A 23,530-nucleotide genomic window follows, 5' to 3' on the forward strand; every position below is an offset into this window, starting at 1 on the left:
AGAATAGGCTCTGTAGTCAACTTCTCCTTGAGTGTATTGAATGCTTTCTTCTGTGATAATCCCCATGTGAAGGCTGCATTTTTCTTAGTAAGGTCATGTAATGGAGCTGCGATATCAGCGAAATGTCTGATAAACCTTGTGTAGTAAGAACACAGGCCTAAGAAGCTTCGAACTTCATGCACAGTTTTCAGCTCTGGCCATTCCTGAATGGCACGGATCTTCGCTGGATCCATTTGTATCCCATTCTTGGATATTATATGCCCCAGATAGTGGATTTCTTCCAAGAAGAATTCACTTTTCTTGCTGTTTACGTAGAGCTGATGATTTCTCAGCTCTTGAAACACTATAGCAAGATGTTTTCTATGCTCTTCTTCTGTCTTAGAAAAGACTAAGATATCATAAAAAAAAGTACCCGTAAAATGCCTGTACTTTCGGATGATACGATCCATCATTCTATTGAATGTGGCTGGAGCATTTGTCAACCTAAAAGGCATCACTAAGTATTCATACAACCCGAATGTAGTGCAAAATGCTGTCTTGTGCACATCCTGAGGCTGTATCCTCACTTGGTGATAGCCACTCTTTAAATCTATCCTGCTGAAAACTAAAGCTCCATTTAATTGATCCAGGACATCATCAATGCGCGGAATAGGGAATCTATTCTTGATGGTCATTTTGTTCAGTGCACGATAATCGACGCACATACGGAATGAACCATCTTTCTTCTGTACTAACAGTACAGGAGAACAAAAAGGAGACGAACTGGGCTGAATCAACCCTTTGGACAGCAAGTCCTGTACCTGAGCCATAATCTCCTCTCTCTGAGTCGCACTGACTCTATAAGGTGGTCTGTTTGGTGGCTCACTACCAGGCATTAACTCTATCTGATGATCTTCTGGTCTCTCTGGGGGTAACTCCCCTGGCAAAGTATGGGAAAAACAATCTTTAAAGTTTACAAGAAACTGAAACTTATCTTTGTCTGCATCATTCATTTCAGCATACATTTCATTCCCTTTTTCTTTTACAAAAACCATGTACGCAGAAATTGCAGACTTTATTGCTTTACCACATGAAACATCAGATACAATGGGGATAGTATCCCCTTTATTCCTGGCAATTAAACGCTGATTTTTCCCCCTATGCACAAACTCCAGCACTCTTTCAGGAAGAGTCAACTTCACTGCCTTGCGGTGAAACCAAGGCATTCCCAAAACTACATCATAATGTTTCAGTGGAGAAATGAAGAAGTCTTCCTGATCCACATAACTCTGAACATGAAGACGGAGCTTCCCTATCAAGGGAGTAACTGGCACAGGATTCCCACAAAACATTTGATCGGCATCCAAAGCCCTGCCTAACTCCTCCATCTTTATTCCCAGCCTCAGGGCTAGATCCTCTGATATGAAATTATCAGTAGCCCCTGGATCAAATAAAATTAGCGCTTGTTGGTCTCTAACTTTGCCCCATGATAGCAGTAATTCTCGTTCTTCTGGGTTCAAAGCATGACCCAGTATGTCAGGAATTCCCCCCGCCATTGGCTTTTGCGGTCCTCGTGGCTTCTCTGCCTCTTTTCCCTTCGAAGTTGAAGGCTTTTCTGGGCACTGGGCAGCCACATGCCCCTCTTTACCGCACCTGAAGCATTTCCCATCTCTACGGAATTCCGCTATCTGTTCAAGGGTGAATAGGGATTTGCCCTTATAAGTTCTTGAAAACTGAGTACCCCTCGGCTTCTGAGGCTGAAACCCTTTCTTTTCAGCCTTGGGGTACTCTTTCTTTTCTGATTTTGAAAAATCAGTTTTCTTTTTATCAGCACGTCCTGCATGCAAGGATGGCACTGTAGATGGATCTTGTAGCGGCACAAGACTCGCTACTGAAGCTGAATGCATAAGGTCTTGAATATTCTTTGTCCCCAAAGCATTCACTACTGCCTGAATTCTTGGAGTGAGACCTGCTCTGTACTTTCTCATTTGGGTGCCTTTGGAGATCTTTTTGAAAGGTGCAACCTGCAAATAAGCATCCCAAAACTTTTGGTTGTACCCACTGTATCTCCTGCATCCATGTGCAAGCTGTCCCAATCTTGAAGAACATGGTCTCTAAACTGTTTAGGCATAAACTGTTGGTAGAAGGCTTTCTTGAAGTCCTTCCACTTCCTTGGGGCTGACCCATCTGTGGTCTGTGCACTCCACCATGCACTAGCTGTTGCTGTCAAGTGCAAACTGACCATTCGTAACTTGGAGGATTCTGAAAATTTTTCTGTACCAAATGCAGCATCAAACTGTCTGATAAACTGCAATGCTTTGTCTGTATGACCATACTGTCCATTGTAGGTCATAAACTTGACAGATTTTCCTCCCTCTTTAAATTCCTTGGTCTCTTTGGACGTCTTTCTCTTCCTAGACTTCTTGTGTTTTCTTCTTTTCTTGGATGGTTTATCTGATAAGGAAGAAGAAGACACAGAAGTCGAACTTGAGGTAGACGGTGATGGACTAGGAGATCGGTGATGATGCCTCGATCTCTTTTTACTATGGGACCGTCTCCTATGAGATCTCTCTTTCTCAGACTGTACACGAGAGTGCCTCTGGCATTGGCACGTCATATACTGGATTAGGCATAGCTTCTGCTTGAAACAAATGCTGAGCCCTTGGATCCCTTTTGAGATTTTCCAGCTCTTGTATACGAGTGCGTACCATCTGTTCAAATTCTTGTTGAGTTTGCGGCACACTTCTCTGTCTTGGATGTACATCCCTATCTTGTGAATCCCACTGGATAGGTGATTGATCCATATTCTGAGATCTGCAGATTTCTCACACCGTGTAGGTAACTGATGCACAACTACCTTTGCTTTTCCAACAGAAAAAGTACCTCAACAAGAGGTGTTTTGCATTCACAATCTATGCCAGTACTGGCTGTCAGTTCAAGGCATATACCCACACAGTAGCCAAAGCATCAACAACTATATTGCCCTTTTCTGGCTGCTGCAGATGGCTTCAAAAGGCATTTGTTTTTCCCTCTTTTCACTGCTCAAAGGCATGCATACTGCAAATCTCTGATTTCTATGCTTTTCTGCTGCTTTTCTGACAGTAGAAATCTACTTTCTCTGTTTTCTCTGTTTTCTCTGTTTTTCTGCTGCTTTTCTGACAGTAAAAGTCTGACAAGCAGGTGAAAATTGCTAGCAGAAACAGTCTCTGCAACTGTTCTCTTTTTTTTTTTTTTTTTTTGTGTGTGTGGAAAAGAACAGTAACCAGATGGAGTAACTGGCTAGTTACTCTAACCAGACTGACTGGCTCTGGTCTGGTTGGTCTGCAACTGGACTAACTAGACTGGTCACAGTCTGGTTACAGTGACCAGACTGGTCTGGTTGGGTCAAGTTAACTAGACCTCTGACCAGAATTAACTAACCAGAGTTAATTTAACCACTGGTTTGCCACATCAGTGCCATGTCAGCAACTGCCACATCAGCTTTCTGTCAGCCCTGCCACGTGTCAAAGCCACGTCAGCTACTGCACTGTCTGCCACGTGTCAGTGCCACGTCATCTGCTGAGCTGTCTGCCAGCATGGACTGCCACGTCATCAAGCCCACTGCCCATCTGCCACGTCAGCATTTGCACGTGCATGCCACCTGGCTGCCACGTCACCTGTCGGTTAGGCCTGCCACGTCAGCCTAAGGTTCAAACCTTGGCTGGCTGACTGGCGTCGCGCGTCGCGCCTGCGTCGTGGTTACGTCTGCAGTACCTTCTCCACGCCTTCGCCAGCACCTCGCTTCAAACATTACGCCTACTCGTTTCCAGCCCGCACCATAGCGTAGCCTCCTCGAGCGCTATTGCCTTCACGCAATATGCAATTTTGACACAGGAACTCAAAGATCGCCTCGCACGTTCACGCGATACCCAGGCAAACTATGTCGCTCATTGCGTTCTGCAAGGCAACACAAATACCCACCATTTTCTCACTGTTTCACTTCGCAAAAATACCCGGAAGATCATGACGCCGTTCTGCTTTTTTTTTTGCATAGCTAATCGTCGATGACGACCTTCCGTTCAAGCTTACTTTCCATCAGATGTTCTAGGCCAAAGCCTACACTCTTGAGTCTTGGATCGTCACTTTCTAGGAAGAAAATGAAATCTTACGCTCTGACCAATATTACCGACTCGTTGCTGAAAGACAGCCATTACTACTCATAAAAGACAGCAATTGTACGTTCATAAGCTCTCCCTCACTCCCTCTCTCTGAAGATGCACTAGGGCCCAGGACAAAACGTCGGGCTGGACCCTCCCGAAGGTCTTTATTCATGAGAGAAAAATCTGTTACAGAAGTTCAGCGTAGAGCTGTCTGGAAACCTCTCCATTTCAAAACGTGTAAAATCCACTTTATTACAAGAGCTTCAAGCTCAATTCAAATTGGCAACATGCCACTTGTCTAAAATCTAGACTAAGTCCTATTACATGCCACTAAGGGCTATTCTGGAGTCTTCAAAGCTCTCGGTCACACGAACCGCCTCCTAGATGCTTGTCAGGTTTCCGTTACGCTTAGGAAAAATAATCCTTCCTAGTACCTGCAACAATTAATTAAAGCGCACCACCATGGTACCCATTAATTGTTAGCTCTTTGCATGCAAATAACACACTGTGGACTAATCCTAGTCACGGTGGGCGTCCCCACTGAACACATGTGCACATCTAAACAAATATATATACAAATAAATATATATATTCTCTGGTTGACCGGAGTCAACACTCTTGATTATAATTAAAGAGCTTTGACCAAGGGTCGAGGCGCCTTAATTATAGCCAAGTCTCTCCAACCGAAGTTGGCACATCTTGGTTAACCTGGGTTAACCCTCTTGGCGCATGCCAAGTCTTGTTGACCGAAGTCAACACTCTCTGACCGTAGTCAGGTTTACTTGACTAGAGTCAAGTATCTTTGACCGTAGTCAATCCTTTGACCATTAAAATAACTCTTTGACCATAATTAACACATATAAAACTCTTTAATTATGATCAAATAAATGGTCAACTGTACTTTGACTTAGGATATTTACATTGTGGTGACATTGGCTGTGTGGGGAAGAGTGGGCTGGTTAGGGAAAGAATTCGCTCTAGGTTCTCAAGGATGAGATTCCTACCATAGAGACCTAGATTTGCTGCAGTTGAGAAGTAGGAGGAAAGAGAGGGCATTCGTAAGCCGGAGAGCAGCTTGTCTAAGAGATTTGGGCATCAGAGATAGGGGCGATATGATTGGGGCAGGCGCTTGGCTTTGGGAAGGAGCATATGGCCTGATTTTAGCGCATTTTGGCTATTTTTGGCTGGCTGGAGAAAAGCGGGATGGGATCTATTAAAAGCGAGACTGTTTTTTGGTTAAAAAGCAGGTTGCTTTTTTGTTTTTCTCTAGCAAGGAAAGCACTTGCTCTAAATCAAGCACCCACCCTAAATTCGCCTAGCTTTTGGTGGCCCTTCCTGGCTAATTATATACCCGAGATTCCTCTCTCTCTCTCTCTCTCTCTCTCTCTCTCTCTCTCTCTCTCTCTCACTTTAGCACTTCAGCGCATGAAGGCGAATTTCCCACCCTCTTTCCGTCTGAGATCAGCCTATCAGATTCCGCCATCTTTCTTGCTGTCCTCTACTCGCCTTTTTCCTTGATTCCACGCAGCACCAGATTCTCTCTTGAGAAGAGCACGTGTTTGGACGCAGTTGCTTTTCTTCTAGTCCCTCTCCCGTGCGAGATATTTTCCAGCCATGGAAGGACATCAAAGTAATGAGACACCTACGTTGGATTACTGTTTTATTGAGATGGAGGATGAGGCTACATCGGAGATTAATCCTCGTAGACCTCATGACCTGCTACGAGCGATGGATTCCTTGATGGATGAACTATGGGCAGCTCTTCACTACTATAAAACCCCTCAGTACCAGAAATATATTGAAGAAGGCTCATGCTGTTCTAAATGTAGACAGCTTGTTTTAGAGTCTTTATACCACTTCCGAGTTATTGAGAAGCGATGAAGAAGTTGAAATCCTCAGTTTTGACCGACACCTAATTATTTTTTGCTCGACTGGATCTTTTGAACCACTCTTGGTTCAAGAAGCTCCCCAATTTTGTATGAATTATGTTCTAAATTGTCTTGTTATCAAATTGACCCGGTTTTGGTTAATTTGGATTTGATTTGTAACTAAGTGGCATTTGTAATTTGATTGGTTTTTTCAAATTTTATAACGTGTACTTTTGTTCCATATATCTTGCAGTTTTTTAGATATATGGTACATTGAGGATGCCTGAGACTTTGTTACATCTTAAACTGGACTTAACTAAGACAATTGGATTTTTCTTTCTCGAATCTTGGTGCGTAGATCCCTGTTTGGTTTCTATTTGAAGTTTTGATCTCGATGTGATTGTGAGTTATGACGTTTCTTCGAGTTACCGTTTGGACATATGAAGGTTCTTATTGATTAGTCCAGGATGCGTCTTGTTGGATACCTTCTTTGAATCATGTCCAAAGGCGGGGTCATTCTGATTCTCACTCTTTTAGTCCGAGGTCATGGATAGTCAGGATTCAAGAGTTGTTAGGGATGCTACCTACTGGTTTTCTTCTTTGACCTATTGGTTGGGGTATTGTAACACAAGGGGGTGATATAATCACATTAAGAAAAGGATTGAGAACGGATTTGCCACCATGACTCAATCTGGGATCATCTGAGTTGAAGAGGGATTGGCTACGTGATTCACTCGTATTGTCCATCGAGTTTTTTTAATTTGCAGTATACTTTGGTGGTATGGGACACTAAGGTATGTTACATTTAAGATTCTCTGATGTGGTGGTATAATCCAGCGTGAAATAATACCCAAGGACCTCTAGGGTGAAGTACAAGTAGGCTGAATTGAATTGGGGGCCACCTGATTAGATTTTTTTAAACGAGGGCTGACTAAGATTCTTTACCGTGAGAGAAGCCATGTATTTTTTGGGTTCAACCCTGGAGCTCCATAGTCTAGACTCAATCTCAGGGAGGGTTACCACATCTCTTCTGATGATGGTCTGTCAATGCCTTGTTTGGAACCTGGTGTTCCTAGATAAGAGATCCTAAGAATTGGATGATCCTGTGATTGGAGCGGTTTTGTTGTGCACAAGTTTATACAGGATATTCGATAGTGGATCTTGTTTTAAGAGATTTCGGATTGTATGTTTCCGTAGTCTTTGGATCACATATGATGTTATTCCTATGATGGATGACTATATACATGTCTAGAACAGTACCATTGACTGGATATAGCCACCTGAATTTTTACTGATTATCCTTATGTAGGAGCATTTCGAGGATAGATCAAGGGGACCATATCTTTGGTCAGGATTTTGCCCATTGATACTTCCATGAAGATTCTTTCATCATGAGTTATGAACTGATAACTAATTGTTCTGCGATGGAAAGTCTGTCATGTATTTCAACCCAAGAATTTGAATTACAAAGGTATTCCGTTGAGGGATTTTCTGAATACTAAGTAATTCAAGAATTAGGGTTGATAGAAATTGCAACCAAAAAATTGGCCTCGAGGGGTTCAATTGATGGAGTTGTTCGAACAATGATTCCTTGATCTCAACCTAAGATTTTGAGTTCAAGGATACTTAATAGATAAGGTTGATAGAATCATTTACCTTCAGGTACCATGCTTGTGTACGGATATGTCAACGGAATTAACTCTGTGGATTCAGGCGTTACTTGATTTCTCGAGGAGGATACTTGATGATCCGTAACCTTGTTTAGATTGAGAGATTTACTTTCCTTGGGTTGGTTATCAAAGCTTGTGGCTTTGGCCTTACATTCTCTTTGATTGGAATCTCATGGAAAGTATAGCACACTCAAATGACAGTCAGAGTATAGTCATTGGCATTGACTCATCTTCACAGAGAGTTTTCGGGCTTTCTGGTGAACTCAGGAGTGAGTTCTTAGAGGAAGGGGAGTATGTCATGTGCATGGTGTACCTAGGGTTGGATAGCAGGTTAACGTGGGTTACGAGATAGCATAGGACTGGATGGCTATTTTTAGCTGAGATTGCTATATATAGAGATTGATTCATATATAGTGCTCGCTTTATATGGAGGGAGCTATTCATAGCATTGTGCTATCTATAGCGGGTTTCCTTCTATATAGAGGGAGGGCCAGTGCTATTGTGTAGATCAGTTGAGCGCTCCTCAACTGATGGATGGGGCTGGCCGGGACTCTGGCCATCTACATGGCGGATCATAGGTGGTGTATCGAAGGTCCCTTGGACGGGCTCAGGTGGTACGGGACGCCTGGGTTAGATACGGGCCTATGGATGAGTCGAGCTATAGCCCACGTGCTCGGGGGTGGTCGGGAGGATTGAGGCACCTGCTCTATGATTCTGGTTGTATTGAGGACGAGATTCTAGGTCAGTGATAGGGTCAGATCCTGCGGGATCGTGTCATTTTGTACGTCGTGGGGTTGCTCCAAGCCCGTATGGGGTAGATTCAGACTCAATGCAGATCGTGGGTCTACTCCAGGCGCTTACGTGGATACACCTGCAGGTTACAGGATTGAGGCACATACGGGATAGCTACAGCTGACCCAGCTGATCCCGAAGAACCTCCAATACTCCGGGCCCCCCTGGAGGTAGTACAAGTTGATGCAAGCCAAGGACAGTTGAATTCGAATCAGGAGAGCAGCAAGAACAAAAAGAAAAAGCACTCATATTCGGATTGTTGAGGACATGGAGAAAGTCCTCATTCACGTCTTTCAAAAAACAATGCACATATCAACCACCAAGTTGCAGGAAGCCTTCAAGGTGGGCAGGAAAGGAGAAAAGCCAAGGCAAATGCCTGTAAAGTTTTAGGACACTCAACCCCACCTTAAGGTGCTCAACCACAGGCATCACCTTAAGGGATATTCCATATGGATTAATGAGGACCTTACGAGGAGCAAATATGCCCAAAAGCTGAAGGAGCTTGAGAAAATCAGAAAAGCTAAAAAGGAAGGGAAACATGCATACATGAAACATGGGAAGGCTATCATCTCGGGAAAAAATAAGGGGGGAAAAACACAGGGACTCGAGATCCTCAGGATCAAAGTGTGGAACATAGGAGCATGGACCTGTCACATCTGCTAGTTGAATTGTCAACTCTCTTACCTGTTGCTGTAGATAAAAAAATCTGCTCTTGGTGCCCAATAATGCGTCGATTCAGAGGGTTTTTTACCCAATAATGGGTCCATTCTGCATACAGAGAGGGTGTCATGGCTGCCACTGTAGCATATTGTCTTCTTGGTTGAGGTTGCTAGGGTTGAGAGGGATTTTGAAGAAGAAGACAAAGAAGAGACGCTTGCCCATTCCATGCTGGTCCTATCTCTACTGTTACCCCTGACTGAGACTAACCCCTTGGCTGGGCTAGGGGTTCAGCCCAACTAGGGGTTAGAGAGGACAAAGAACCCCCCCCCCCCACTTGCTGCTACGAGTTTAGAGGCTTGCAGGAAAGGGGACAGGGAGAGTCTCACAGGAAAGGGGGACGGGTGAGAGGCACTCTGACATGGGGGCGGGGGGAGGGGGCAAGAGAGAGGCACCTAGAAGAAAGAAAGAAAGAAAGAAGGAAAGTTTATTTACGTCTATGGAAGACCAAAGGGCCTATGAGACTAAGAGACTAGATACAATGAAACCTAAGGGGGGCAGACGAAAGGGGAGGGAGATAGAGAGTGGGAGAGAGATGCAAGGGGAGGTGAAGAGAAGAAATATTTATTAATGTCTGCAGAAGGCCAAAACAGCCTATGAGACCAAGAAAATTGAAATCAACTTGAGAGTACTGTTAGAGTTGAGGGCATCTTAAGTGTAGATCTATGAGAGAAGGCTTCTATTGTGGGTGTGCCTGCCCCCTTTCAAGCTAGGATAGGGAGAGAATAGAGGGCTGGTAGCCCCATTTTAGTGGGCTGCTAGGGGCAGACCGTAGGTGCCCTGGGAGGCCCTTTATAGTGGACTGGTCCTGGCCTGGGACAGCGGACCAGTTGGTTGGCCCCAGGTTGGCGAGACCTACTGTTTGGTTCGGGCATATCAGGCCCCCAAGTCGGCCTACATGCTGCCCTATTTGGCCAGCCTTCCTCCCTTTTCTGGCATCATTTGGAGCAGTTCGTCTTTCCTCGTCTGAGTGTTCGCCCATGCTATGTACACAGTTTCCTTTGCCCCTCTCTCTCTCTCTCTCTCTCTCTCTGTGCTGCATGCTTCCGCACATTTCACACTCTCAAACGGTATCAGACTTCAGTTTTGCACGGAGCCAGAGAGGGAAGCAACAGATGCAGCTAGTTACGAGGCTTTGTGATGTGTTTTTGAGGGGGATTTCCATGATTTGGTTTGTCCCTTTCCCGATCTGCTTCAGTATCCTGCCTTAGGATGTTTTGAGGAGCTGTCGCCCACCCAATCAGCAAGAGCAGGTTCGGAGCAATGATTGGCGAGGAGGTCCACATCGGCTGGGCGGTTTTACACACGGCGTGGTCAACGAAAGAGATAAGTAGCTTTGTATCGTTTCGGCCCATGTCCCACCCACCCTTATTGCATCATGCATGGATGAAACCATCAGTTAGGATTGCTGGTTTCATTTGAAGGATCCATCTAGGTGTTGAGGAAGGAATTATTTCAAGTTGGTCACACGGTCTATGGCTACCCTGTGCACGATTGACAAGGACAAGTTGAACGGAACACGTTATCTCACTGGAAACTACAGCTCGAGATTTGGTTCATTGATAAGGGCTTATGGGAGCTTGTTTAGGGGTTTGAGAAGAAACCTGAGTGGCCTTCCAATCCCAAGAAGTGGACCCAAGATCAGGAGGATGAATTTCAAGAAGAGCTTGCTGAATGGGAAGATAAAGAGTCAAAGGCACATTCCGTCCTTGTGCGCACTATCACGGAGGAGGTTTCTCCCGCAGTGCAGACATTGACAAGTGTGCTCGAGGTATGTTCCAAATTGGAGAACCTTTATGCGAGGCACTGAGCGATGCGGCTGTTACTGTAATGGGGCAGCTTTATAGTCTTGAGTTCTCCAGTGGTAGTACTATGCAACCCTTTCTAATGAAGGCTAAGGTCATCCATGACCAGCTTTTGTCCATGGGAGTTGCACTGACCTCTCTCCAGTTGGTGGTACTTATTCTCATGAGGCTACCTCTGGCCTATGACATGGTCTCTTGGGCCTTGCGGTGTCAGGTCTCATCTTGGTCAGTTAGACTTCGATGATTTGTCTTCTCTATTGCTCGAAGAGGACTTGGTACTTTTGTCCTAGGGCAAGTTGCAGGTCAATACAGGTGGCAGAGAAGAGCAAGAAGAATCAAAGCAGGTGTTACAAATGTGGAACAAGAGGACATTTGGCGAAGGACTGCAAGTCCAAGGGTAGGTCTTAGGATCAGGACTCGTCATGAAACTCTGACCACTTAGATGTTCCAAGGAAATAGCAGCAAAGACTGTCAAGGACCGCAAGATAAATCTCTTCCCACGGGTCATAGCCAAAGAGGGCATGTGGGAGGGAGGATGGGTGGCTTCTGACCCTATTCAGTTGACAATCTGGCAGGCATAGGAGACAGTGTGGAGCTATGGACCAAATGTGTTCGGGGTTCATTGTTTTAAGGTTGCAGTGACTATGGACAGAGGAGCTCGAGTTCACTGACAGATTACTGGACGTGGTGTGTTCCACAGTTCATATTCTTCCATTGGGAACCCCATAGCGACTGGCTTGGGATATTACAGAACACGACTTCTTTGGAGCATCAGGTGACATTTCTTCGAGGTATAGGGCCAGCCTCCCCCCTTTTCTGGCATCACTTGGAGTAGGTCTTTTTCCCTCTTTTGGGTGTTCCCCCTTGCTATATGCACAGTTTCCTTTGCCTCTATCAGTGTCTACTCTCTCTCTCTCTCTCTCTCTGTGCTGCATGCTTTTGCCCATTTCACACTCTCACAAGTACATCTCCATTCGGGGCAACTAGAGCTGTCGATCACAACTCTAAGGAAAACGATTGGTGATCCTAGGAACTACAAGAAACTATGTCTAGAGTTATTCCTATCTGTCCTATCTACTGTCATATGTCATTTGTTCGTCGTGAGTAGCTTGAGATCTGTATGGGCCCGACTAGGGTCCAATCGAGGGTTGCAAGTATCTCTGAGACATGTTTGAGATTTGCTAGCCCTCATCATGGCTGAGTCTGCCCTTCACCTCTGGAGTGACGACAGAAACTCTGGATGCTCAAGGATGTGTGGGTGTGTGGATTTGTATGTGTGAGAGCATATGTTTATACTATTGTCTAACCCACTGTTGGGCGTTGATGAAGTCAATGGGAATGTCATAGTAGCTAGTCCCTACTATGCGTGATGGAGTTTATCGTTTTCAACCTTATGAGTGACTATCATGAGATTGAAACTGCACTATGTTGTGTTTTTAGAGGATGAGTTTGGGCATATTTTTGGATTCATCTAGATATATGTTTGAGATTTGCTGTTGGCATTTTGGACGACTCTGTGTAGGAAGTACCTGGGGGCGACATGAGGCACCTTGACGTTGAGATACTACAATGATGGTACCTTGGATGGGGCGTGTGGTGGTGGAGCCTGTCTAGTCGCTTGGTGGCTTAGCGTGCCTAAGGGTCAAGGCCTCGGCAGCGTTTCCCATCCTATGAAGAAGTTTGTGATCTCTTGCTACCTGTGAGCATGTTTCGTAGTGGGTCTCTTGAGCCTAGACCTAAGTTGGGTGACCTCGTGTATGAAGAGTGCAGAGCATGATGCATCTCTAGTCAATGATTGCTCATGTCTGTGTATCCATGAGTGAAAAGGTAGTGATACCTACCTTGGATCTCATAGTTTCTGGGGCATTACATTAGGACGTGCTCCTTGGTCCTAGGGCATTGACCCGGGTGATTGAAGCCTACCTTTTAGGGGTGCAGTAGGTCTTTCCATTCCATCTTACAGCGTGCATGATGGGAGATATCTATGTGACCAAGCATGAGATCACACTAGCAGCCCTGACATCCAGATAGATATCTTCTTCCCCTTGTTCAGGTCAACGCCTGGAAGACAATAGCCCACATCACAACAGTTTTGCCTATTGCAGCCTAGTAATGAGCTGCCACAAGATCATACCTGCAGCCTGTGTGGTAGGCATGTGGCTTGATATTGTGTACACCTGTGCTTCATGTGAGCAAGGGCAGGAGGGTGTGAGCTTCGCTAGCAAACCTATTACTAGCTCTCAGCCAATCCAAATAAACAATTTAAAAAAAAAAATTGAGCAAGGGCAGGAGGGTGTGAGCATAACCAGCAAACCTAGTACTAATTCTCTGCCTACTTCCCCTTTGAAAAAATAAAATATGAAATCATAACAAACACCTCTTACACGTCTAAAATTTAAGAGTCTTTAGAGTTTTGTTCCTTACATGCCCCTTATGCCTCTTACCACCGTGGTTCAAGTGCCTCCTCCTGTAACATGCAACGGTTATCTGATCGTGTAATCATAGCAAGACCTTCTTTAAACCTTTAAGGGCTTATCAAAGTTTCATCGCCAAATTTGAATGCATCAGGGATGTTCACTCTGTATGCTCGGATTCCAAAGAAAATAGCTGTCTTAATGTATAATGGGAAGTTTGACCCCTTAGCCTTGCTTTCATGTGTTATTGAGTTTGACAGCTACTTCCAACGGTCAATGTTTGTTTGCATCAATGCTCCTTGATGGAGAAGCACTAACTTGTTGTGACAAGACGAGGGTGAATCCTACGACTCTGTAACTGGGAATCCAAGATATGAATGGGATTCATTTATCAAGGACTTTTGGAAGTAATCTGTACCAGCATAGTATCTAGAGGACTTGAAGATCAAGTGGTAGTGTGAATCAGTGAATTATCACACCAATCAACTCTTGTAGCTGGTAATTCAGCTTAAAAGGATGAAGATTTCATACTTGATAAATTTGTTTATGGGCTTAAGAACCACATGAAGTGTTATGTGCGAAGTTTCAACTCTTTGACATACAATGAAGGATATGAGCTTTGAGCTGTTGCATAAGGGTTGAGGACCGAAGCCACCATCAAGGGCCCTGAAACCTGTCTCTGCAGAACTTTAGATAGGAGGCAGCCAAGAATGGAAGAACTACCCAAACTCTTTCAATAGATTAATACTTTTGGTAGCTTGCTCAACCTAGAAGAGAAACAAAGGCATTATAATGGGTGTCTGTTATTGTTAGACAAGACAGATGGAAGTTGCTTGCTGTAGCCAACGTTCCACAACGGAAGATCGTGTAGAAAAGTAGCCCAGGAAAACACACATTACTTAATTCAAATCTCACTTCTTTTCTTTTGTGTACACAAGTGGATGTAGACAGAAATAGATGCAGACACAGTTATTTAACCATGCACAGTAGAGTAGAGACAGTACAATAGTTTGCTCCAATAGATGCAAAAAACCTCATACAAAGGTGTGCTCTGGCACCACAAGACTGTTCTCCTGGCACCTCAAAAACTCTGTCAGCCTGCGTGCTCCTATGGAGCTTCAGTGGGCTGAGTAGATGCTGCACTAACTGGTCTCCTTGCTGCTCTGGATGCAGCCACTGGTGAGACACTTTTCATCTCTCCCTGCTGCTCTGGATGCAACACACGTGTCCAACACTTATCACTACCATGAGTATGGCTACTACAAGAGACATTGCCCTCATTTGCACCCGCCATGATGCATAGTAACATCGCAGGCTGCAATGCCAAATGGTCACAACCACATTTCAATCTTCACAATTACGATGGAGATTGAAGCTCAGCAAAGGAAGTACAGCTAGGACATTGAGTACAATGTGGCTTTGTTTTTGTTACAATGATTCAATTTGACTCACCAAAGCCACCAATTCAGTCTAGTGAGCTAGTCAAAGACATCCTTCTGCACACACTCACAGTCAAGGACGAAAAATTGATGTCGTGTTTATGAGGTAGCTCAGAGGATTTGGTTGATCTACATGTGGCGTCGAAGGTCAATTTACTCTCTTAAGCAAACAGAGAAGTTACTCGAGTTGCACAGAGTGTTTTGAGTCCAATAACAAGTTACTACCCATGCGGTGGCCCCAAATGTTCAGATACATGTTGATGCATTGTCGCCACATCTTGAGACTAGTAAATGTCATCTTGGCAACAATGTGTCTGCAGACCACAAAGCATTAGTAAATTGGGAAGGTTGGACCATCTTCATAAGGGACATACGACAATAGTTTGGAGTTCCTAAGATGGTTCTTTGTGTGAATGAAGCCGCATCCCTCACCAAGATTGTGTACAATTTTATTGTATTTCTATGTATTATTCTAAAAATATTTAGGAGAAACACAGTAGGATGGCAACTGAGATTTTCAGACAAAATGTCTTTGATCCTAATTCTGGAGAGTGTTTCAACAAATAATATATGAATTCATAGTAGAATTCATCCAAATTTACAAGCAAAATTGTTTCTACTAAACTCAAGGAGAATGAGATGATACTTTCAATAGCAGAACAGGGGGATTCCTTAAGTTAGATTCTATAGGAGTCCCACCCTTCTTGCAAGATTTTATTTTAGAAGAAACAATTTTGGTTAGAAATTCACGCAAAAAGCACCGCAATTTCTTGCAATAACAAACTAGGATTTTCTAAAGTAAATTTTCAATTTCCAAGGTTTATGCAACAACCCACATGCAATTTGTTATGCTTCGAAGATATACTTCGGACACTCAACTGTGCGTAACCTTTACAATTTTGGAGAAAAGGGCTCTTGTTTACCATGTCCAATATATAAAGATAGTTCTCATTGCTCTCACTCCTAGGCACATACTACAACAAGCAGAATTGGAAAGAGAGCATTGGGGAGGAAGATATAAACAAAATTGCAAATGAGCTAGGAGAAAGGAGCTAGCATCTTCACACGAAACTGCAACTTTAAAAAGATTACTATGACTAGTTTTGAATCCACGAGTATTAGTTTTGAAAAGATCAATATGAATAGTTTTGAATCAACTATTATTAAGCTAGATTGCAAAATAGGTAGTAGGTTATAAACGCCCAATTTAGGTGCTAAATCTGCTTTATTTTGGTGCCTTAAATTAATCAAGGTTAATTCTAATCCTAATCAAATTAGGGTTAGTCATTTTGTTAACTCTAATAGTTAAATTTAATACCCTTTTAACAAATTGCGCGATAACCCCTCTGCCCTTTCGTTCAATTAGATAGAAGGTCCTAGCCTAGGAATCGACCCTAGTCAAATAACTGAAGCCATCTTAGATTGAGTTTAAATTTTGTACATTTTGATCTACGAGTTGTGCATGTAAACTGTATGAAAAGGCTCTTGTAAAGCTCAACTCTACTCTTGCTTACAATCAAGGGTTGGCGAGTTTTGTAGGTCATATTCACAATTCTTTGCCAAAGGTTGACCTAATCTGGGCCTCAAAGGACGATTGGCCATCCACCTTTATTCTATCTTTCAGGCCTTCTTTGATTTCTTCCAACTCCTTCTTGAGTTGCTGCCATGCGGATGATCCCTCCTCTCTTGGGAGTTGGGTGGTTGTAGTCGTTGATGAGGCAAAGCTTAGGTGTGACCGTTCCATCTTGACAGCTTCTTTTAGGAAGTCTTGAAGTGAGGCATGTTCAGGGAGTTTATCAACCAACCTTATAGCAATGGTAGGGGGTAATGCTTTCAAAAACCATCCCTTCATGACAGCATCATTGGGTAATGCTTTCAAAAACCATCCCTTCATGACAGCATCATTAGGTGGCACAGACATCTTTGCCGCCAAGACCCTTATCCTTGTGTACATCTGAGAGATGCTTTCTGTAGGCTTAATGGTGTCAGTGGATAACTCTTGGACAATCATGTGTTCAAATTTTTCCAACTTGAAAGTGCGTAAGAATTCCTCCCTTAGGTCTGTCCACGTCTAGAAGTGGTTCGGAGGAAATTGACTGTACCATACATCCGCGGCATCCTCCAATGACAAGGGGAAGATGTGAAGGAACGCATGCTCATTCTCCACACCTTTAGCTCTACATGCTGTGAGGAATTTCCTCACATGAGCTTCCGCATCCTCATGGAGGTGGCATTTGAACTTTTGAGTCTTCACGTGGACCTTGTTGAGTAGCTCGAGAAGTCTAGCTCTGTCTGGAGGACTGAGAATAGCCATCCCCACCCGAGAGAATGCATTATAGGATCTCAGCTAACAAAAAAGGTGGCAAGTGATGATCCACTGTGTGCAGTGCGCAATTTCTGACAGCCAACTGCAGGATGTGACAACCAACTTGCAGTGGCCTCTGACAGGTAAATGTAATGGTGCTGTAGTAACGGCAGGCAACTGTTGTGAAATGATGGCACAACATAGCATCAACTTGACCCTTTGTGCTGACTTGCGATTGTATAGTCAATTGGAGTAGTTGTGGGCAGCTCATAGAGTTGGCAGTGGCAGCAGAAATCTAGATGGGAGAGCGTGCCGTGGTATTTTGTGGTCTGCGTGGATATGGACATGTGGGTGGTCCAAGAGATTGGACATAGTCAATTAAGGGAGTCCTATTGTGCATGATGGTGACTCCTAAGGGCAGTCTGGTTAATGTGTTTGGGATTTGCCAAAGCGGGCTGGCGGCCATCGTGGGCATGCTACAGGCCCATGAACGTCTACCCATATTTCAGCCAATTCAAGGCATGTGAGGGCAGCTACAAGGGCTGCCATACAGCCCAGAAGCAGATCAACCTCAGCCATGTGTAGATTCAGGCCATACAAAAAAGAATCATGCTTTTTTCAGCAGGAACATGCAGATTTGGATACAACAGCAGCAGTCGGACTAGGATTTTTCAGCCAGCCTTGCAAAAGCAGCAGAGGACAAAACATGTGAAAAAGTGTCCATGCGTTGACTATTTGGTCGACGTGTCAAAACTGATGGTTGCCCAAATTGACCAGAGAAGCATGTCCTGTAATAAAATGTTGCTGGGATGCCAGTTTCATGGTCTTGTGAAGATGCATCTCTGATCATTCAAATCTCAACCAGCTCTATTGCAAGAGTGAATGAGCCATTGTGAGTCGGCTCTCGTTAATTTTGAATATCATAACCTTGATTTTTCAAGGTTTATCGCTCACACTGTGATGCATCTATAACCCTATGCTGTGTCTGAAATCAGCACTATGCCATTTGCATAAAGCAAGAGAGGGACAAGGGTCTTGGCGATGATCCCTCTCCTCCCACAATTTTATACAAAAGAAGCCAAATCATCATTGCTAGACCAAATAGGGTGGGGAATAGAGCACCCATCAATGGTGCTACCACGTGCTCATTGATATCGTGTGTGGGGCACACTTCATCCACAACTCTCTCATGTAAAGCCATAATCGTCGAGATGACGTCATTTGTGATACCCTCGAGAGCTTGAAATTGTGAATGAGGGAAGCTTGTTGCACTAATTCGAAGGCCTTTAGGAAGTCTACATAGCAACAATGTACTCGTTTTATGTTTTTGGTCTCTTCAATAAGAGTCGGATGGTAAAATGTAATCTACAGTGGAGTGATCTTGTTTGAAGCCTGCTGGTTGCTTGCAAGTTTGTTAGCTTTGCATATTCGTTGATGTGCATCTCTAGTCCAAATCCATACACCTTGGTCATCAAGTGGCCTACCGCGATGGTTTGCTTGGTAGTTGTGTCCATTGGGTCTTCTGTTTTGTGAATTGGGATAATGGTGCTGATGGTCCAAGACATGGGAATGCCTTTATAAAAACTTCATTTAACATCTTGGCTAGGATATGAGCATGTCTTTCTCAAACATGGGTTAGGTGTGCTGTTGTATGTGAGAGCATATGTTTATACTATGGTCTACAACCACTGTTGAGCACTGATGACGTTAGTGGGGATGTCATAGTAGCTAGTCCTTGCTATGCGTGATGGAGTTTATGGTTTTAGCCTTATGAGTGACTATCATGAGATTGAATTGCACCATGTTTTTTTTAAGAGGATGCTAGTATTGCGTTTAATTCTATCTATCTTAAGCAGTGCGTTGTCCTATTAGCTAGATGATCTAAGCATTTTTTTCCTGGATGCTCGAGACAAATGAAATTGTATAGTCTTCACAAGCGGTTGTAGCTTGAATGAAGAAAATGTGGACTACTTTTTGATTAGCCTTCTCTAGTGCTAGCCTTTGTCACGGCTGACTTTGCCCTTCACCTCGGTAGTGCTGACAGAAACTCAGTACGAAGACCTTTGCATAAAAGGATGTGTGGGTGTGTGGATTTGTATGTTTGAGAACATATGTTTACACTATGGTCTACAACCACTGTTGGGCGCTGATGACGTCAGTGGGGATGTCATAGTAGCTAGTCACTGCTATGTGTGATGGAGTTTATGGTTTCAGCCTTATGGGTGACTATCGCGAGATTGAAGCTGCACTATGTTGTGTTTTTAGAGGATGAGTTTGGGCATGTTCTTGGATTCATCTAGACGTATGAGTCTGCCGTGTTAGCGGACATGCAAATTTCACCTTGTGAAGTTTTTGTCCATGTCGGGGCTTGCTGATATTGTGTTTATTTTATCTATCTTAAGCAGTGCGTTGTCCTATCAGGTAGATGATCTAAGCATTTTTTTTCTTGGATGATGAGACTAACATGAAATTGTATAGTCTTCACAAGCAGTGGAAGCTTGAATGAAGAGAATGTGGACTACTTTTTGATTAGCCTTCTCCTCTTAGTGCTAGTCTTTGTCACAGCTGAGTTTGCCCTTGACCTCCGGAGTGCTGATAGAAACTCAGTACAAAGACCTTTGTATAAATGGATGTGTGGGTGTGTGGATTTGTATGTCTGAGAACATATCTTTATACTATGGTTTACAACCACTTTTGGGGGCTGATGACGTTAGTGGGGATGTCATAGTAGCTAGTCCCTGCTATGCGTGATGGAGTTTATGGTTTCAGCCTTATGGGTGACTATCATGAGATTGAAGCTGCACTATGTTGTGTTTTTTAGAGGATGAGTTTGGGCATGTTCTTGGATTCATCTCGTCTGCCATATTAGCGGACATGCAAATTTCACCTTGTGAAGTTTTCGTCCATGTGGGGGCCTGTTGGTATTGTGTTTATTCTATCGGTCTTAAGTAGTGCGTTGCCCTATCATCGAGATAATCTAAGCATTTTTTGCTTGGATGCTCGAGACTAAAATGAAACTGTATAGTCTTTACAAGTAGTGGTAGCTTGAATGAAGAGAATGTGGACTACTTTTTTATTAACCTTCTCCTCTAGCCTTTGTCACGGCTGAGTTTGCCCTTCACCTCCAGAGTGCCGACATAAACTTAGTACGAAGACCTTTGTAGAAATGGATGTGTGGGTGTGTGGATTTGTATGTTTGAGAACATATGTTTATACTATGGTCTACAACCACTGCTGGGCGCTGATGACGTCAGTGGGGATGTCATAGTAGCTAGTCCCTGCTATCTGTGATGGAGTTTATGGTTTCAGCCTTATGAGTGACTATCATGAGAATGAAACTGCACTATGATGTGTTTTATGTTCTTGGATTCTTCTAGGCGTATGCGTCTGCCGTATTAGTGGACATGCAAATCTCACCTTGTGAAGTTTTCGTCCATGTTGCGGCCTGCTGGTATTGCGTTTAATTCTTTCTATCTTAAGCAGTGCGTTGCCCTATTAGCTAGATGATCTAAGCATTTTTTGCTTGGATGGTCATTTGGGAGAAACTAAAATGAAATGTATAGTCTTCACAAGCAGTTGTAGCTTGAATGTGGACTACTTTTTTATTAGCCTTCTCCTCTAGTACTAGCCTTTGTCATGGCTGAGTTTGCCCTTCACCTCCGGAGTGCCGACAGAAACTTAGTACGAAGAACTTTGTATAAATGGATGCTCAAGTATGTGTGGGTGTGTGATATGTATGTGTGAGAGCATATGCTTATACTATGGTCTACAACCACTATTGGGCGTTGATGATGTCTGTGGAGATGTCATATTAGCTAGTTCGTGTTTTGGGTGATGGAGTTTATGGTTTCAGTGTTATGAGTGACTATCAGGAGATTGAAGCTGCACTATGTTGTGTTTTTAGAGGATGAGTTCGGGCATGTTCTAGGATTCATCTAGACATTTGCTGTCTGTCCTTGTACCTTGCCCCCCTTTTTCTCTTGTTGTGGCACCGGTTTTCTTAGAAAAGTAGAGGTAGCTTGTAACTTGTTTGCTTGAGGCCAACACTTCTACGCAGTGTAAGATTCACCCTGAGATCACAAGATACTTATGCAGAACACAGCTTAAATACATGTGCTTTTACTTCAATGTAAGACGGCAATTCAGATCTGAAAGAGTACTCAAACGTACAGCCAAGAGAGTAGATATATAGATAAATCTCAAGTACAAAACCTTGCCAACATAGGTACCCACACATCTAGGAACAATCCCCTGAGGTAAGGTTCCAAAATAAGGCTCTATTTCGGCACCAACTAAAGGAAACTCCTCTCTATTTTGTGCATCTGTGATAGACCTCAGTAGCTGCTCTAGGCTGAGCACTCCTACAAAGATATGCTCCGATGGTGTACTGTGGCTCCAATCTTGCTAGTGATGTATTTCTGCTAGTCAAGTGTGCCTGCACTGTCGGTTCCTGGTTCCTGTGAAATACAGGAACCAAGCACGTGTAGGACTTGGCTGCCTCAACTGGCTCACTTGCAAGGGTCGCATGAAATCTGAGCTTCATTGGTATGGAGGATCCCTGGTTGTCCTTCATATCTTGGCTCTCATACAATGCCTGTAGAACTGTCAAATGCAAATGTAATCTCTAATACATCCCTGAGAGCAGCACATCATTTTTGGCATAAAGCAGGATGAGGATGAGTGTTTATGCCAATGTCGATTGCCGTCCGGACTTCACCAAAGGTATCCACAAAGGAGTTCGATTCATCAACATAAAGACCATGATGGTAGGGGATATGGGAAACCTTTGCTTGATTCCAATGGTGGTGCTCATCCCTTGTGGTGTACACTCTGCCTGTGACTCTCTCATACAAAGCCACTACCTTCCCTAACACATGAGTGGTACCTAGGGCCCAGAGTGGCAAGATGAAGTAGGCCAATGGTATGGCGTCGAAGGCCTTTGTGAAATCCAGAAAGCAGCAAGCTCTCTGTTATTGATGTCAGGCCTCCTCAATGAGAATATGAGGGTGAAGATGTAATCTAGTCTGGAGCAGTCACCCTGCCTGCCAGTCGCTCGCATATTGCCTGCTCAGCATACTCACTGACATGTATCTCAAGTGATGATCCCCTTGGCCATCAAGTGGCCAGTCAAGATGCTCCACTAGTTGCATGCATTCAAGAGATCCCATGCCTCATGGGGTGGGGGAGAGAGAGGATGCAGCAGCAAGTTCCTAATGAAATGTCTTTTTCATGGTACTTACCTTTGTCACGACTGAGTCTCCCAAAGTGATAGAAACTTAGCATATAGTGCAAACTTAGTTTCGAGTGCTGATGAACTCTGTTCATCACTGTGAGTGTTCTCCCGACATGAAGAGTGCACATCTTTGTTTGTGTGTGCGTGTGTGCATTTATGATGCTGTAATAAACCTGGGTTGTTCAGTGGTGTAATTCGTGTCCATTGTGTGTGTGTGTGTGTGTGTGTGTGAGAGAGAGAGAGAGAGAGAGAGAGAGAGAGAGAGATTGCAATGGATGTTTTGTTATAGATGTCGTATTCCTCTGTTCTCCGACTTCCATGATGCTCCATGATGCTTCAGTGAAGGGTGTTCCTAGCTTGCCTTGATTGGTTTTAAAGAGAGTGGTTATTTTTCCCACAGCCAGCTGGTTATGGATACCAGCAGCAGCTCCTTACTGGGCTACGACCTGGCGGAGGTCAAATACCAAATTTCTTTGTTCCTATGGTACAAAGGCAAGGGCAGCAAGGGCAGAGACTTGTGGGAAGACGGGGGAATGTACAGCAGCAGCAGCAGCAGCAACAGCAGCAGCAGCAGCAGCAACAGCAACAGCAACAGCAGCAGCAGCAGCAGCAGCAGCAGGTATTTTAATATATTTGATATTTGAAAATGTACTGCCTTAAAAAATAAGGCAAGCATGTTGAATTTGTTTTAGTAAGAGATAATGTAACCCAACCAAACTGTACTTGATTGGCCACGGAGATTTGTACTCTCAAAGAGCCAAGTATTTATTTCACACTATGTATAATGCATCTCTGTGTGTGTGTTGTCCTAGAATTAATCTGGGCTGTTTATTCATACAATTCTTGTTTATCTTATCTTGTTTAGTTGCTTCGCGGTGGAAATCGTGGGTTCCGCTACATGCCGAATGCTAGGAACACACCTGATGTAGTGGTTCCACCTCAAGGACTCATGGGTACTATGCTTCCAGTTCCATTAGAAATTGGTGGCATTCCAGTGCCCACGACCGACACAAGTTTACCACAACCTATTCCAATCAGTGCCCTTGCGTCGGCATTGGCTTCAGCACCTCCAGAGCAACAGAGGGTGGTATGTCTTCGTTATCAAACTGCATTATATTTATCACTTGTCAAACCAGTGGCATATTGCTTTTGCAACATGCAATCCAAGG

At 43.9% G+C, this 23,530-nt stretch overlaps 1 protein-coding gene across 2 annotated transcripts in view; it reads left to right on the plus strand.

Moving 5' to 3' along the window:
• Positions 1 to 23,530, plus strand: part of LOC147903435 (polyadenylate-binding protein 2-like) — a 49,680-nt gene that overhangs the window by 25,184 nt on the left and 966 nt on the right. For both annotated transcript variants that reach the window (XM_087398954.1, XM_087398964.1), the window contains 2 exons: positions 22,762 to 22,980; positions 23,227 to 23,448. In XM_087398954.1, the coding sequence (XP_087255080.1) occupies positions 22,762 to 22,980; positions 23,227 to 23,448 (441 nt within the window). The remainder of the gene's footprint in view (positions 1 to 22,761; positions 22,981 to 23,226; positions 23,449 to 23,530) is intronic.

Source organism: Dipteris shenzhenensis, chromosome 3 (genome assembly GCF_047967505.1).
Source record: "Dipteris shenzhenensis isolate YYH24624 ecotype China chromosome 3, Dip_SZ_1.0, whole genome shotgun sequence".
Taxonomy (NCBI): domain Eukaryota; kingdom Viridiplantae; phylum Streptophyta; class Polypodiopsida; order Gleicheniales; family Dipteridaceae; genus Dipteris; species Dipteris shenzhenensis.